Genomic DNA, 14,788 nt, shown 5'->3' with positions numbered 1-14,788 from the left:
TGCGCATGCTCGATAGAATTCGACGTCGTTTCCGTGAGGAATCGGATCGTTTCTTTCCGAAACTCGCTCGAAAGTCGACTTCGTATTGGAAAGACGCCGTAACAGAGCAAAAACTTCAAAAAAGACGCAGAATAATGGAAGATTTGCTCGTCACGCCCCCGCCCACCCCACCCGAATCAAGTCTGTTCATTTAGCGGGCTCCTCGTTCCGATTTTTACACCGATTTTAATGTTTCAAGCATCAACGGACGGCATCGCGTCGAGCCGATCGTCAAAAAGTGCCAAAGTGGCGCAGGAAATCGTCGAAACGGAGAAATCGTACGTCGAATCTTTGGACGGAATAGCGAAGGTAAAATAAGGACAATTGATGTCACGATGAGATGGACACGATATCGAACAGGGCTATAAAACTCAAGTAATCGATTACATCCGCTTTTGCGGTCTACCTTTGGCCGTCGAAGATGCCATTACCTTATTTGGAAATATCGACGACGTTTTGGAATTTAGTCGGTAAATTTTATTCTAATATCGAAATATTTGATTTCATTGATTCGCAGAATTTTTCTTTCTGAGTTGGAATCGTGTAAATTTGATCCTGAAAAAATCGCCCAAACATTTGTAGATAACGTAAAAGTTAAAACGTTTATATATAGATTAGTTTTTCGATTAAATTATTTATAGGCAAATGGTTTCTATACTTACACAGTCTACTGCACAAATTATCCCAAAGCTGTGGCTGTCTTGTCGTCTTGTCAAGACAAACCGGAAATAACCGAATTTTTCAAAGTCAATTTATAACCAGATTTTATTAATCGATTAATAATTATTAATTTTTAAGGCTTGTCAAAAGAAAGTGAAGCATAGTCTTCCATTAGGAGCGTTTCTCATAAAACCAGTCCAGAGAATTCTAAAATATCATCTCTTTCTGCGGGTAAACTGCACAGATATCAAAAAGAGACATTATTTAATTATTTCCTATAGGATTTGGTCTCCAGCATTCAAAAGGAAACGCGAAAATCAATGTCTATCGTCGAGGCATGCGCATTCGAATAGATAAATAACCCAGTTATTAATTCTAATCAAGGTTGCCCTGGCAACCATGTCAGACATCGCCGCGCACATAAACGAAATGAAACGGCAACACGAAGCCGCTATACACATACAGGAAGTTCAAGCTCAGCTCTTGGGCTGGGATGTAATTAAATTAATATATTAATTAACCCTCCTAATAAATAAATGAAAATTATACAGAATGATGATCTGTCTCTTTGTGGGAAACTCTTGCTGGAGGACAGCTTCCGTGTTCGCGGAGCCAAAAACGAGAGAATTGTCTATCTATTCGATCGTTTGCTACTCATTGTGAGACGAAAGGGCGAGCATCTTGTTTATAAGGGATCCATTCCAGTAAATAAAAATTATCACGCTTATTTATTTATTTATTTATTTATATAGTGCAATAAATTGACGCTCACTGACTTAGTTATTGGAGAACCACTTGATTTCAAAGTCTCCGAACTTGATAATTTGTCCAATGCATTCACCTTCCGGGTACGTGAATAAATAAATAAATAAATAAATAAATAAATAGACAGGGTACATGCTAGACTAATAATATGACGGAGAAGTCTCGTTGGACGAAAGTTATCAAGGAACTAATGGTTTCCTTTCACGCTCAGCCTGAGGTATATTATAGATTAAGATTATTATTATTATTGGTATTGGTCACATGGGATTTGTTCTTTTTGGTGTAACAATATATGATTATATATGTTATGTAGTTTTTCAATAATACTATTAGGATTATCTAAGATAAAGGACTTTAGACGATTTTCTTATAGAGTGATAGATCGAGTTTGAGACGAAGAACGGCTACGAGAAAGAGGCGAAAAAGTAAGCAGAAAAATATAGAATTTAAATCGTTTATTTATGAATTTCAAGGCGGTTCTCCCAGTCAAATTTCTTCAGTCACAGTCAGATAAAAAACTCGTGTAAATCATCGTTTTCTTAGGGGGTATTGTCTAGGTTAAATTGACTTCAAAGACAGATGAAAATGAGGAGAAAGAACCCGTTTTTACATCGTCTTCGCCCACCGTTATATCCGTCGCAAAAAGCCGAGAATCCACGCCAAGTCAAAGCAAAAAAACCAAAATTACAATCGTTTCCGCGGAGGAAGAAATAACGATGAACGCTCCCCCGGAAAAGAAGGTGGAAATAAAAGAGAAAACGCCAAGCGACGACGAAGACGAAGAAGAAGAATATTCAGGAAGTCATTTTCAATTGAAATTGAATGTGGGAACGGCTGTAGCGGTTGAAAATCGAGCGAAAGGGAATGACGACGTTGATGCTGGTTTCAAGGAGGAAGTAGCTATGAAAATTGACGAGGAAATGTCGGAAAATCCGCTCCAAAGCGTTGAAGAAAGCGAGAAGGAAAAAGGCGATTTTTTGGAGGAAGAATCGACTGAGAAAATCGTGGAGGAATCTGAGAAGAAAGGCAGTGAAACGAAAGAAGTTATTCCAGAAGAAAAAGTCGATTTAGTTGAGGAGAAGACGTCCCTTTCCACGCCAGTGTTAGCCAGTGAAAACCAACCTCAAATTGAAGATGAAACAGAAGAAGAAAACGCTGATTTCGTTAAGGAGGAGACATCTCTTTCCACGCCTGTGTTAACCAGTCAAAACGAACCTCAAATCGAAGAAGAATCAACCGAGAAAAAAGCTGATTTCGTTGAGGAACAGATATCCCGTGCCACCCCAGTGCTAGCCAATCAAAACGAGGATGAATACCTAAAGGAAATGCCGCCTCTTCTTGATCACAACTACGCCGCTTCGGACGACTCTACCTCGCAGAAATTCGCTCAATCCTACGCCGATGCTGCGAGGGCTCCTCCAGCGGAGGAACCGAAGAAACAAGCCGTAATACAAGCGAAGTCTCTAGGGGAAAAATCGCCGCCACGACCGAAAAAGGAAAAAGCGAAGAAAACGCCGGATCCGGCACCGCCGTCGACGACGACGAAAGAGGGAAACGAAGACGAAAACGACAGGGAAGATGCATGGGTTCAAAGTTCAAAAAGATCGCGGGGAAACAGGGGGGGACAGGCGAAGCAAAAGCCGAAGCCGAAATCGTCGAATGAGCAGCAAAAGGAGAAGCAAAGCCCCAAAATAAAAAGACAAGAGGTGAAAATGAAGAAGGAGACGGAGGAAGAAACGGAGGCGAAGGCTAAGAAAGCGGAAGAGCCGTCCCAAAAGGTCGTTTTTAGGAAAAGAGCCACAAAGAAAGAGAGTCAAACAACGACAACGAAATCTGATGAAGAAGATGTTGAGTCTGTCGCAAGTTCCCCGTGCCCTTGCTGTCCTTCTCTTCATATAGTTCTAGTTTCTATTGCTCTCATTATTGCCCTCCTATTTGCCCTCGTTTCCCAATATCCGCTACATATAAAAGTCGGATTGGTGTCCCTTCCCAGTGCCGCTCTTCTTCTCTTTCTCTGCGCCGGAGAGAGGAGAGCCGGACCGAGAGTTATTTCATAGAGTAAGAAGGAGTGCGAGGGGCTTGCATTTATCAATTGGGTTTTCTAGAGATACATAGTCTACATGCTACTTGTTCTTTTGTTCTTTTCCAAACTGAAGCTCGTGTAGTCCCTAGAAGGCACTTATCATACTCTATCAATACAAAACCGCATCCTTACTTCGAAGACGAGTTTTATCTTAGCTTGTATAGAGGCGGATTGTTGCATTAAAGTGCTGCATTCCCTGTAAGGGGGCCCCCTCAAAATTGAAATAGATTAAATAGCTAATAATTCCATACTTTTTCAATTGGATCTCCTTTTTGTTTATAAAACGAAGTGCTTCGTCTCGAGTCATTTGAACGTACAGTCCCAGCCCAACGGAAACGAATATTTGGTTTGGATTAGTGACTTGAGCTTGCACGTAAAAATCGCAGCCCAAATTCACGCGACTCTTGAGCTCCTTTGCATTGTCACTACCAAACTAAAAAAAATTAAGCAAAGAAAAGTCTCATTTTTTTCTTACATTCTCAATCAAATTTTTGAGTTGTGTATATTGAGCTAATTGCAAAGTCACCTGATCTCTCTTATCGTGAACGATACTAAAATAGATACAGAAAATTGAGTTACATTACTTAGCCAATAGCGATTAAACCTGAGTTTCCGTCTCAGAAAATTCTCCACGAATTCCTCGTATCGGATTACTTTGTCGTCCATAGTAGTACGCATGCGCTTTGGCAGTGTAAAGAGGAACTAAGAGGAACTATGTCGTTCGGTGGTGCGCCCAAGTGCCCAGTCTGTAACAAGAGCGTCTACGCAAACGAAGAGGTCGCCCACGAACAGAAGAAGTATCACAAGGCGTGCTTTCGATGCAGCAAGTGCGGAAAAGGACTCGACAGCCTCAACGTGTGCAATCGCGACGACAAGCTCTTCTGTAAGCGCTGCTACGGCCAGGAATACGGTATCGGCGGCTACGGCTTCGGAATGGGAGCAGGAGTGCTGGGAACCGACGGTGGAAAGGGCTCCGCCGCCTCTGCGACAACCAAGGGTAGATACTTCCTTATATGGGCATCCTTCGGGGGATGCGTCGCTAAGTGAGTTACTTATTGAGGTTCTGCGACTGCGCGAGGAGGAGGAGGAGCGTCTGGGCCGAGTTTCGGCGGCGGAGTCAAGTGCGGAAGATGTAACAAGTCGGTTTACACAGCGGAAGAAGTCAAAGGAGCCGGACAAGTAAAAACGCAATCCATATGTATCGCTAAACTAAGGAAATTCATATCTAAGAGCTGGCATAAGCGTTGCTTCACGTGCCAGAATTGCAACAAGAGTCTCGACTCCACTACAGTGGCTGATAAAAACGGAAACATTTATTGCAAGGGTATGTTATATTGAGAAAGTTAATTAATTAATTAAATCGGTGACGTTCATTTCCGGGTTCAGGCTGCTATGCGAAAGAGTTTGGACCGAAGGGAGTTGGATTTGGAATAGGGGCGGGGACACTGACAACATGAAACGCTAAAAACTCAAAGAAAATGACAGACAAATAGTTTTAGAGTTCTAGTTCGTATTTCCAATCATCATTACACCTGCAACGTCTAGAAAAAATGAATTTTGAGTTAAATTTGAATTCTATTATTTGGCTTCTCACTATCATATTGAATTTTTTCCACAATATTTTTAGGTTTCACTGTTGCTTCTTGATTGGCTATGAAGATCGTTTCCCCAGTCGTTTTCCAACCGCGCGCTTTAGCAAAGTTCTCAACTTCCGGGTCTTGGGAGAAAAATTAGATTTTTTAAATTTCTATTATTTTTACCTGAAATTTCCCCTAATAGTTTTGTGAGTGTCTCCCGTCGAATCGTCTGCCACGTGAGAGAGACCACGTGACAAATGACTGGGAAAACAAAATAATCAATTACGAATTATTACGTCATAGTTTTTTCACATTTTCTTATTGAATCTTCAAATCCTTCTATTTCTTTAGTGAGATCTGGATTTTCTTTCAATACAGTCTATGAAATTAGTGCAGTTATTAATTAATTAATCTGTTTCAATTTTTAAACCCAAAATTGTTGAAATTGACACGTTTCTAGGAGACGCGACAATTCAGCTATCACTTTGAGGGATTCATCTTGTTGCTAAAGGTGTAGCTTTACTGTATATATTGAATCTTAGGCCACGTGATTACGTGAGAATCATGGATAAGCGAAAAACATAATTGGTAATCAGGATTAGGCAAATTCGTTATTGCTTTCAATAAAATCAGCGAGACCATTTCCGGTTTGAATAGAGGTGGATTGAACTGATATCTAAGGAACGAATACGAGTGACTAGACTTTCTAATTCATTACTTTTACAGTTTTAAAACGGCCAAATTTGCTTTTAGATTGTACACTCCAGTTTTCGCCTAGAATCGATTTATTTTATGATCGAATGACTGGATTTTTATGGGTTGCCTGTTCGAGAGCGTAAGCTTCCAAAATATCGACGTTATCTGGATTGTATCTAGGGGAAAGAGAAGAAGGAGACCAATTCCCTCAAAGGAGGCCCCGGTCTAAATTGCTAAGTATGCAACTAGACCCTATTTGTACCTGTCGATAGAGCTAAGAAGATGTTCGATTTGAACGCTACTTTCCGACATTTCGTCCTACGTTGTTTGTGTTCGAGACTAGAGCACGCTACTCTGGCGTCATTCGAGAAAGAAAATGGCTCTATCGAAGTCCACGAACCTCTACAACCGTCAAAACTGGGAAGACTCGGTACATTATCAACTTAGGCGTCTTCGAAGGCGACGTCCGATTCGTTTTCGCTAGGAATTCCCCATTTTATGCCAAACGTGCCTGGGAGAAAACCCGTACGTTCGCATGGTACGAAAAAAACGATTCCGACGCCCCTACGGATCGTTTATAGACAACTTTAGATGAAGGAACGTTTTGGGAAAGAGTGCAAAATCTGTTTTCGTCCGTTTACCGTCTTTCGTTGGTGTCCCGGACAAAAATCTCGCTACAAAAAGACGGAAATATGCCAGACCTGTTCGAAAATCAAGAACGTTTGTCAAACGTGTCTTCTCGACTTGGAATACGGTTCCTAAATTTTTCGTATTGATTTATTGATTTTGTCGTTTGACGTCATTATCCAGGACTTCCCGTCCAAGTACGGGACACCGGAATGGGAATTAGCGACGGAATGCCGACGTCAAATGTAAACAGAGAATATTTCGCTCAAAATATCGAATCAAAAGTATTTCAACGAAATTTTCAAATTCAAAGTTTCAAATTTCCTTATAAGGTATCAGAAAGTGACGTCGGCAAAGCGTATGGAGAAATCGGAAAAGCCCCGCCCCCAAGTGACGTCATGATGAAATTAGCACGCAACACCCCGTATTATCAAAGAAATCGTCCCCACATCTGCTCGTTTTGGGTGAAAGGAGAATGCAAGCGCGGCGAAGAGTGTCCCTATCGTCACGAGATGCCTACAAACCCGGATGACCCGTTGGCACACCAGAACATACGGGATCGTTATCATGGAGTCAATGATCCCGTAGCAGAAAAACTCCTACGACGCGTGCGCGCTCTTCCGCATCTCGAAGTGCCCGAAGACGCGACAATAACGACTCTATATGTTGGCTCGTTGCCAAATTCAGTCACAGAGAAAGTTCTAAGGTGAGTGAGTCATTAGGGGTCTCCTCCACGCGCGCGCGCGCTAGCACTGTTCCCATAGAGATCATTTCTATCAGTTCGGCGAGATTCAGGGAATTAGCATAGTTCCTCGTCAAAATTGCGCTTTTTTGACGTACACTACGCGCGACGCGGCGGAACGCGCCGCGGAGGCGACGTTCAATAAGCTGGTTATTAATGGGAGTCGGGTTAAAATTTTGTGGGGAAAATCGAAGAGTGGGGGCCAGGGAGCGGCCGGAAGGAAACCGATCGATTTGGCGCCCGTCGACGGATTGCCCATGCGTAAACCACTCCTCATACATTAGACATAGGAATCCTAAGTAATTAATTAATTAATAGCGATACCTCCGCCTCCGGGGATTGGGGGTGGAGATGAAGACGGGACTTCCGCTTCTTCTTCCTCGCGAAAAAAGCCCGGAAAACAAATTCATTACCCGTCGCAAGATCCATTGCGCATGGGCACGAAGTAGAGACACAATGTAGCATCGAAAAAAAAACCGTTTTTTGTTGTATTGTGTTCAAAAAAAGTCATGCTTATTTTAGAAATCGGTCATTTTGTCTTCGGGAGTTCTTTTATTCGCGCCAACAGCTCCGTAACGAATTTCTAAAAATTAAAAAATTAAAAAATACGATTTCGAATTTTTTCGCCATGGCAACCTCCGTCGAAAGTTTCGAACGTGTCAATTTACTCTAGAAATTAAAATCAAAAGAATTAATTAATTAATTAATTAATTAATTAATTAATTACCCGAATAAAGCTTTCGTACTGATCTTCGTCATTTCCAATTATGTCGTCGAGATAAAGATCGACGGGCAAATCGGAGTCTTCCTATGTATAAAACAAATAGCTAGAGGCGAGGTAACGCCCCTCTGTTTGGAGAAGGCCCTCGCTTAGCCGCTAAAGGAGATAATCCGTGCCTTGCAGTCGTAAAGAAGTCGCATTTGCTCGTCGATCCATTCTTCGAGATCGAGAACGCGTTGAATTCGCTTGCGATTGTACTTTTGCGTGTGCAAGGGTTTGATGTTTGGACTCGTCGTCTGATCGCCCGGATCGAAGGAAACGCGTCGATTGCCGCCGCCCGCTTCCGACATCTACGTCAAATAACGCGAATCTTGACGACGACGGGACGTTCGCTTCCCGGATTTGACGTCATTAGCCTACAACGTTCCGTGCCACGTCTGCTGAAGATTCGCGTTCCGGCGCCTCAAGACGCGACTAAATCGACGAAGAACAGGTGTATACGCACACGTGGAACCTTGTTTGTTAGAGGGGCCCAATGCAGGTGTGGAGACCGTGAACATGTAACTAATTAAAATTCACCGTAACGACAAAAGCGACGACACAAATAAGAGATGCAAACAGTGTCGAAGTCGAAGCACTAGACGTGGGCTCCGCCGCAGTGGTGAGCTCTGTGGTCGCATTCCCGGGCTCTGTGGTCGCATTCCCGGGCTCTGTGGTCGCATTCCCGGATGTTTGCCATGGCGCCGTAACATTCGCTGTGGTCGCATTCCCGGATGTTGGCCATGGCGCCGTGCTAACATTCGCTGTGGTCGCATTCCCGGATGTTTGCCATAGCGCCGTGCTAACATTCGCCTTTGTTGCCGTAGTATTTGTTGGAAGTAGCGAAGTAGTGGGAGGTCGCGTTGGGGTCGGGGGTTCCGTAGTCGCGCGAGGAATCGAATTGCAAAAATCGCTATGGCAGCACGCCGTTACCGTTCGAATGGCGAGGGGACCCACAACCTTCGTGTGATCGTTATTCACGCACGCCGTCGCGCAGTCAGTTTCAAAATGAGTAGATGAGCCGCTGGTAAACGTTTGTTCCGTCATGCACGCGACCGAAGCCTCTGTACAGTTCTTCTCAATGACTCCGCACGTTTCCGGGTGATCCTGGTTCAGGCATACAAAGCACATCAAACTCGTTCCTTGTCCTAGGACGACGGTGGTTGTGGGAGGTCGCGTTGGGGTCGGGGGTTCCGTAGTCGCGCGAGGAATCGAATTGCAAAAATCGCTATGGCAGCACGCCGTTACCGTTCGAATGGCGAGGGGACCCACAACCTTCGTGTGATCGTTATTCGCGCACGTCGTCGCGCAGTCAGTTTCAAAATGAGTAGATGAGCCGCTGGTAAACGTTTGTTCCGTTATGCACGCGACAGAAGCCTCTGTACAGTTCTTCTCAATGACTCCGCACGTTTCTGGGTGATCCTGGTTCAGGCATACAAAGCACATCAAACTCGTTCCTTGTCCTAAGACGACGATATAGAAAAAACAAAAGATTCCGAGTCGATTTCTCCTACGCACCGACGAGAACGAGAACGAAGACGAACCGATAGAGATTTTTTATCGTTTGGCATGACATAGACGAGCTAGAGAGCATCGTAGATCTTAGACAAAAGATGAGGGGGTATCGTTGCGGAACTTGTGGGAGCTGGACGTACTGAAGCAACCAATGGGAAGCCGCTTGCTAAATAGGGTCTCACGTAGGGGGTGGCGTGCGTGGCCTCTGTGTGGGCTTAGAGGAATGCGGAATGAATGACTAAACAAACACGGCGGGGAGACGGATGGCTGTAGCCGCAGTCAGCCGCATCCGTTTACCTTTCTCTTCCTCTTGGGTCGCCTCGTGTCTTCTCGTGTTCATCGCCGCGGGCCGCTGAATTGCTTTGCAGCTAGACAGGTTAGTGAATGTTTATGCACGATTTTGATTGGGAAGTTGATGAAGCCTTAATTAAGTAAACTGGCCCGTGGGGCTTTCATAATTCACACATGGGAGGTCGATTAATTAAAAAAATTACTCCTTTCCGAGTCGGGGCCTCCTCGTTCAAAAACTTCGTCTTCTGTGCATTATGGCTTTGCCAAGTTTCCAATCAATACATTTGCACCAGGCCACAAAAATTATTTATTTACGTAATTTATTCGTTTTTTTTTTGTGCGCCCTCAAGCTTCCACACACGATAGCAATCGCGGCGAAGGTTTGTTGGGGACGCTTACTTTGATGGACCAGTGTCTGTGTCTGCAACTCTAGAGACTGATCTTGTTGGGCGCTAGCCGCGCTTGCGGTTCAGGCGGACGGAACGGAACGTCTTTCGTGCATAAAAGTACATCGTGTCACTCGTTGTGGGAACGCCTACTTTTAGATGCAACTCATTGGGCGCTAGCCGCGCTTGCGGTTCAGGCGGACGGAATGTCTTTCGTGCATAAAAATATCGGTGTCTGCAACTCTGAAGACGAAGTCCTTAGGCTTAGCTACTGTAGTTCCACAACAAATATTACGGTATGTTATCTTTTACAGAGCGTGCTCTACTCCAGCAAAGAATGGCAACTGTTCCTGCCGCTCTGCGCTGGCTTCTCGCCGTCCTAGCCGTCGTTTTAGGCTCGTTCGTAGGCATCTACGACTCCCTCCCGTCTCACTGGCTCCTTCTACTCGTCCTACTCCTATTAGGAGCCTCCTATCTGGGTGGCGGCTCAGCGAAACCCTTTCCCTTCCGTCGATCCCGTCACAAAGACGGCGACGACGAAGAGGAAGAAGACGAAGGCCTAGCACGAGCTGGATTGGAAGGAGAAAGCTGCGAATGGCTCAACCACCTCCTCCGGTGTTGGTGGAGCGAAAAACAAGACGTTTTATTCGATTTGATAAAGGAACACGTCGAGCCTCTTCTCAATAGCGCGCCTCCGACCGTCGTCGAGTCCGTCGAACTAATACAAGTCGACTTGAGACGCTATTCGCCGCGTTTCGACGCCGTAGCCGTGACGTCATTTCTGGAACCGGAAGGGGACCCCAGTACGACTCGAGGCAAAGTTCGCGATTTTTTCAAGCGAATAACGGCGCAAAATCGCGTTACAATCACCGCGAATCTCGCGTGGAACTGTCCCCAATCGCACGTCGCTTTCCGAATTCGTCTAGGCTCAAAAAAGTAAGACTAAAGATTATCTGTCTTTTTTTTCGTGTTGGGACGCGAGCTGAGTTCTTTAGTATCGGTTTGAGTACGATTGTGAAAGTAGAAAGTTTCAATTTATCCGGTCCCGTTGAATTTACTCTTTCCTCCTCTTCTTCAACCGCTTTGTCTACGATTTCTCTCTCGTTTCTTCACCAGTAAGAAAAGAAAATCGATTTTTAAAAATATATATTATATATATATTTTTTCTTTTTAGACCTGAATGCTGGTTTTCAATTAAGGCTTTTCGTTGTCTCAATCTCACTCATATTCCTTTGCTCAAATCTTGGCTGTATACCAAAATCAATTGGACAATTAACAGATGTAGTATCAAATAATCAATAATTCGTTAATTTATTTTTTGCTTCTATAGTAATGGTTGCTCCAGGAAAACTTGACATTGATCTAATGCCAAAGTCCCGTCCCATACTTCCCGTATCAACAGGTATATATAATCTTTTTATTTAATTTTTTATTTGATTTATTTTAGGACCAATCACCGGTGTTTTGACTGTTTCTTGTTCCGGGTCACGTGGATCGCTCACCCACTTCAATTGCTACAGTAGTATTCAAGTAGAAAATCAAAAATACAAATCTAGAATTTTAATGGGTGATGCTTCGTGGCACGTGACCCACTCCTTTCTCATTTCTAATTCAAAATTGGACAAGGTTAGAAAAAAATTTTCATATTAATTAATTAATTAATTATTAATTAAAAAGGTGATATTTAAAGTGAAAAGCAAATCGTTGAACTGGAGTCAATTATTGGCTTTGGATTGCTTCTCTCTCGGACAATTAAAATTTTCAGATACGCCATCCGAAGTGAAAAAAATGTAGCAATTATTTTACCCATAAAAATCAATTAAAAAATGCGACTCTATATATTTAGCCGAAGAAACGTTTCGTCTTCTCTTTGCGACATTGAATTGGAATTAGAATTCACGCATTTAGGCTCGCCTGGCGATATCGCTACAATGGCGTCTCCTGCTACTTTTATAGCATCACGTGGTATGCACAAAAGACATAGAATAATTTTTATTTTTTATGTGTTTTTCTGGGGCAGTTTCTTCTGGAGTTTTGACGCTTTTTCTTCACTCGGGAAAGGACCTTTCTTACGGTCAAACCTGCCCTTTTGAATTCTATTCCTGCGCCGTTATAGCCAATAAAAAATTGGTACAAAAATCAATAGATAATTCCCGAATTTTTTACCTTTATTTAATCAAGGTTCTACTGTCCAATGACGCGCCTTGTCGTCGTTCAGTCGAGTGGAACAGCCAACAGGATTTTTTAACCGTCAATTATTCGTCTTCGATTACAATTGTCCTATGCGGAAAACGAAGAAAATTGTCTCTACACGAACCAATCGCTTGCACAGTTCTAACAATACACGAGGTAAAATAAATAAATTAATTAATTAATTAAATATAAAGGCTATTGGGGATTCTAGGGCGATTATTTTGTGAAGGAAAGAGTGCTTCAATTTCACTCTCTTTCGAGCGATTCTTTGCCTTCCGGGACGATTTCCGTTTCTCTTCTTTTTCGTCCCGTCGAATCCGTGAAACAATCAGGTTAAGTACTATATTAATTAATTAAATCGATTTAGTCATTTTGAATTTTTTATTAATTAATTAAGAACTTGCTCTTGAGGAGCAAATGACTGATCCAATGGTCAAGGAATTTATGCTGCACACGGCGTGGAGACTACAGGAAAAAGAGGTATTAAAATCACGTGATTTTTAAATTAAATATCAAAATTTATAGACGGATCGCTATGCGACTTTCGCTTCGTCTTCGTCTCCTCAGAAAAACAGGCCGTCCTCCGGTGAAAAATTTCCCAAATTTCGCATTGTCGTTTTTAAATTATATATTTATCAAGGCTTGATTGATATTACTGTTCATCAAGCTCGCGATCTTTTGCCTCGAAGTGCAGGAGGTGTTTCATTAGAAAAAGTCTTTTTTAATTAATTAGTCAATAGTTCTAATCCGAGGATTTGGAGATCCCTACGTTGAAATCAAACTCAATCATCATCGTCTCTTCGCAACAAAGTGTATTCAAAATTCCATAAATCCCGTATGGGATGAATCCGTTACAATCGAAATGTTGCAACCGGGAGCGAGTTTAGTTTTGGTACATACCAATGACGTCACGAGCTCCCGTATAAAAGATAGCGATTTTAGGAATGCTGGGACAAACAAATGTTACAGGACGAGTCTCTAGGACGTCTAAGACTTACACTAGATCATATCAAAATGCATCAAGTAGATAAATACAATACGGGGGTATTCAATAAATACTTTAATCTCTATATAGGATACTCCAGCTGAGTGGTTTCCATTGGAGGGCTCCGCTTCCGGAAAGTTGCAACTTTCTTGCAAAATTTCGCCCGTTTGTTTGACGTAGAAATATCGTTGATTTTCTTTTGAGAGCGAGTTTGTTGTCTAGGTTATTGAAACGGACGCCTCTTCGATTTCGTCTATTGGTCGAAGAATTTTGTCTCCTCTAGCCGAATCGTCTCCTTTTCGTCCAGAACGCGACAGTTCGGATTCTGATGAAGCCGACGGAGATAATAGTATTAATCAATTAAAATTTATTTTTAATTAAAACTAGCGCGGAATTATTCGCGCAGACCGTATACTTCCCAAAACTCATAGTTGGACGACCGAATTGCCTAGTCAAAAGCAACCCGAAGATAGAGGCTTCAGAAAAAGTGCTACAACTGATAATACATCAGTGATACGTATGTCCCTTTTTTTCGCTCTAGTCCCCACGCTTTCGGGCTCGTTTCGCGGCTCGTTTCGCGGCGCCAAGACCGAGCACCATTTCGAGCGTCGTCCTAGTATAGCGTCGAGTAATTCGTCGAGACAAACGACGATGTTTTATGGACTCAGCGGGACAGTCCTTCATGCAACGGGCCTAAAAGGAGAAATTGGTGAATATTGTACTCTTGCGTTGATTCCAATGAATTCGTTCTCGTAGAAAAATTAAAATTATACGTCAAAGTTCGTCTGAATAGGTAAGAATTTTTTTGCACTTTTTTGAATTTTTTTTACGCGATTTCGCGTAGTCGCCCCAGTAGTCAGAGAAGTCGTTTGGAAAAATATACGAGAGGTCCGGTGATTCATAAAACGAGAAGCGTTCGAGGAAGCAACACTCCTGAATGGATGGAAACGTTTCAAGTGTGAAATCCGAAAACTGCCCCTCCCCCCTCCCCCCACTTTTTTTTTAAATTAAGGTGAAGGAAAGCGGCGTTCCGAACGACTCTCTCCTGACTGTCGATTTGAAAAGCGACAGTCGAATTCAAATAGGAACGCACAGTGTTACGCTGGAGAAATTTTTTGACGGGCAAAATCAGGCGAGAAAATGGCTGGGAATAGGAAATGGTGAGTCGAACGTTTCAGGATCGTCTTATGTTGATTTTTAAACGCTAGAAGCGAAGCTGGAATTGCTCATGTCCTGCCAAACGTCTCCCTTGCCGTCTCCGCCTCCCAAAATAAAGAGAAAATTGTCTTTGAGGTAAGCCTTTCGGATGTCTAATCGACCCCCCGTATAAATTACGTCATGCGTGGTAGAAAATCTTAAGAAGAACATTGACATTTTCTATTTTTTCGCGGTTACAGCCCTAAAGTAAGCACCTACATTATACGGGACCCGCGTGTCGCTGACGACGCCAGGTGACGTCACATAGATAG

At 43.0% G+C, this 14,788-nt stretch overlaps 7 protein-coding genes across 10 annotated transcripts; 4 read left to right on the top strand and 3 right to left on the bottom strand.

The window, feature by feature from the left end:
- The first annotated feature begins 19 nt into the window (after positions 1 to 19).
- LOC136198964 (pleckstrin homology domain-containing family G member 3-like) lies at positions 20 to 3,685 on the top strand. Its single transcript, XM_065989043.1, has 14 exons — positions 20 to 180; positions 239 to 348; positions 400 to 509; positions 557 to 626; positions 681 to 785; positions 838 to 930; positions 981 to 1,034; positions 1,084 to 1,194; positions 1,251 to 1,403; positions 1,452 to 1,547; positions 1,604 to 1,681; positions 1,838 to 1,889; positions 1,938 to 1,969; positions 2,022 to 3,685. Exons 1-14 carry the CDS (start codon positions 135 to 137, stop codon positions 3,519 to 3,521), a joined length of 2,610 nt encoding a protein of 869 aa, XP_065845115.1. The 5' UTR covers positions 20 to 134; the 3' UTR covers positions 3,522 to 3,685.
- On the bottom strand, positions 2,659 to 4,544 carry LOC136198992 (protein UXT-like). Its single transcript, XM_065989076.1, has 5 exons — positions 4,152 to 4,544; positions 4,023 to 4,098; positions 3,799 to 3,980; positions 3,680 to 3,743; positions 2,659 to 3,632 (listed from the first exon to the last, which is right to left on the bottom strand). Exons 1-5 carry the CDS (start codon positions 4,223 to 4,225, stop codon positions 3,588 to 3,590), a joined length of 441 nt encoding a protein of 146 aa, XP_065845148.1. The 5' UTR covers positions 4,226 to 4,544; the 3' UTR covers positions 2,659 to 3,587.
- Positions 4,222 to 5,125, top strand: LOC136198988 (cysteine and glycine-rich protein 1-like). Its single transcript, XM_065989073.1, has 4 exons — positions 4,222 to 4,544; positions 4,608 to 4,726; positions 4,778 to 4,871; positions 4,934 to 5,125. The coding sequence occupies exons 1-4, from the start codon at positions 4,262 to 4,264 to the stop codon at positions 5,002 to 5,004; spliced, it is 567 nt and encodes a 188-aa protein (XP_065845145.1). The 5' UTR covers positions 4,222 to 4,261; the 3' UTR covers positions 5,005 to 5,125.
- Positions 4,951 to 6,183, bottom strand: LOC136198987 (eukaryotic translation initiation factor 3 subunit K-like). Its single transcript, XM_065989072.1, has 9 exons — positions 6,083 to 6,183; positions 5,948 to 5,996; positions 5,849 to 5,898; positions 5,680 to 5,800; positions 5,555 to 5,629; positions 5,437 to 5,503; positions 5,308 to 5,385; positions 5,142 to 5,264; positions 4,951 to 5,088 (listed from the first exon to the last, which is right to left on the bottom strand). The coding sequence occupies exons 1-9, from the start codon at positions 6,130 to 6,132 to the stop codon at positions 5,051 to 5,053; spliced, it is 651 nt and encodes a 216-aa protein (XP_065845144.1). The 5' UTR covers positions 6,133 to 6,183; the 3' UTR covers positions 4,951 to 5,050.
- Positions 6,174 to 7,800, top strand: LOC136198978 (pre-mRNA-splicing factor RBM22-like). Its single transcript, XM_065989060.1, has 7 exons — positions 6,174 to 6,250; positions 6,305 to 6,358; positions 6,412 to 6,574; positions 6,631 to 6,731; positions 6,780 to 7,153; positions 7,212 to 7,450; positions 7,508 to 7,800. Exons 1-7 carry the CDS (start codon positions 6,197 to 6,199, stop codon positions 7,636 to 7,638), a joined length of 1,116 nt encoding a protein of 371 aa, XP_065845132.1. The 5' UTR covers positions 6,174 to 6,196; the 3' UTR covers positions 7,639 to 7,800.
- Positions 7,649 to 9,590, bottom strand: LOC136198980 (protein phosphatase 1 regulatory subunit 14C-like). Of its 2 annotated transcripts, XM_065989064.1 has the most exons (5): positions 9,468 to 9,590; positions 8,087 to 9,412; positions 7,917 to 7,997; positions 7,826 to 7,858; positions 7,649 to 7,772 (listed from the first exon to the last, which is right to left on the bottom strand). In XM_065989064.1, the coding sequence occupies exons 2-5, from the start codon at positions 8,258 to 8,260 to the stop codon at positions 7,719 to 7,721; spliced, it is 342 nt and encodes a 113-aa protein (XP_065845136.1). In that variant the 5' UTR covers positions 8,261 to 9,412; positions 9,468 to 9,590; the 3' UTR covers positions 7,649 to 7,718. The 2 variants fall into 2 exon arrangements, with proteins under 2 accessions (XP_065845136.1, XP_065845135.1); XM_065989063.1 differs by lacking the exons at positions 7,649 to 7,772; positions 7,826 to 7,858; positions 7,917 to 7,997 and having other exon boundaries at positions 8,407 to 9,412.
- A 113-nt stretch (positions 9,591 to 9,703) lies between these two features.
- On the top strand, positions 9,704 to 14,769 carry LOC136198962 (extended synaptotagmin-1-like). Of its 3 annotated transcripts, XM_065989041.1 has the most exons (26): positions 9,704 to 9,840; positions 10,106 to 10,395; positions 10,456 to 11,077; positions 11,137 to 11,256; positions 11,316 to 11,422; positions 11,472 to 11,543; positions 11,589 to 11,767; positions 11,819 to 11,931; positions 11,988 to 12,106; positions 12,162 to 12,271; positions 12,323 to 12,490; positions 12,546 to 12,666; positions 12,732 to 12,814; positions 12,860 to 12,920; positions 12,975 to 13,031; positions 13,075 to 13,226; positions 13,277 to 13,357; positions 13,410 to 13,484; positions 13,542 to 13,668; positions 13,726 to 13,806; positions 13,861 to 14,028; positions 14,076 to 14,112; positions 14,164 to 14,275; positions 14,332 to 14,479; positions 14,528 to 14,612; positions 14,669 to 14,769. In XM_065989041.1, the coding sequence occupies exons 3-26, from the start codon at positions 10,479 to 10,481 to the stop codon at positions 14,676 to 14,678; spliced, it is 2,985 nt and encodes a 994-aa protein (XP_065845113.1). In that variant the 5' UTR covers positions 9,704 to 9,840; positions 10,106 to 10,395; positions 10,456 to 10,478; the 3' UTR covers positions 14,679 to 14,769. The 3 variants fall into 3 exon arrangements, with proteins under 3 accessions (XP_065845113.1, XP_065845112.1, XP_065845110.1); XM_065989040.1 differs by having other exon boundaries at positions 10,106 to 11,077; positions 13,087 to 13,226; XM_065989038.1 differs by having other exon boundaries at positions 10,106 to 11,077.
- Positions 14,770 to 14,788: the final 19 nt, after the last annotated feature.

Source organism: Oscarella lobularis, chromosome 20, assembly GCF_947507565.1.
Source record: "Oscarella lobularis chromosome 20, ooOscLobu1.1, whole genome shotgun sequence".
NCBI lineage: Eukaryota > Metazoa > Porifera > Homoscleromorpha > Homosclerophorida > Oscarellidae > Oscarella > Oscarella lobularis.
The sequence above is the reverse complement of the archived record's forward strand: the minus strand, read 5'-3'. Positions and strand labels throughout refer to the sequence as shown.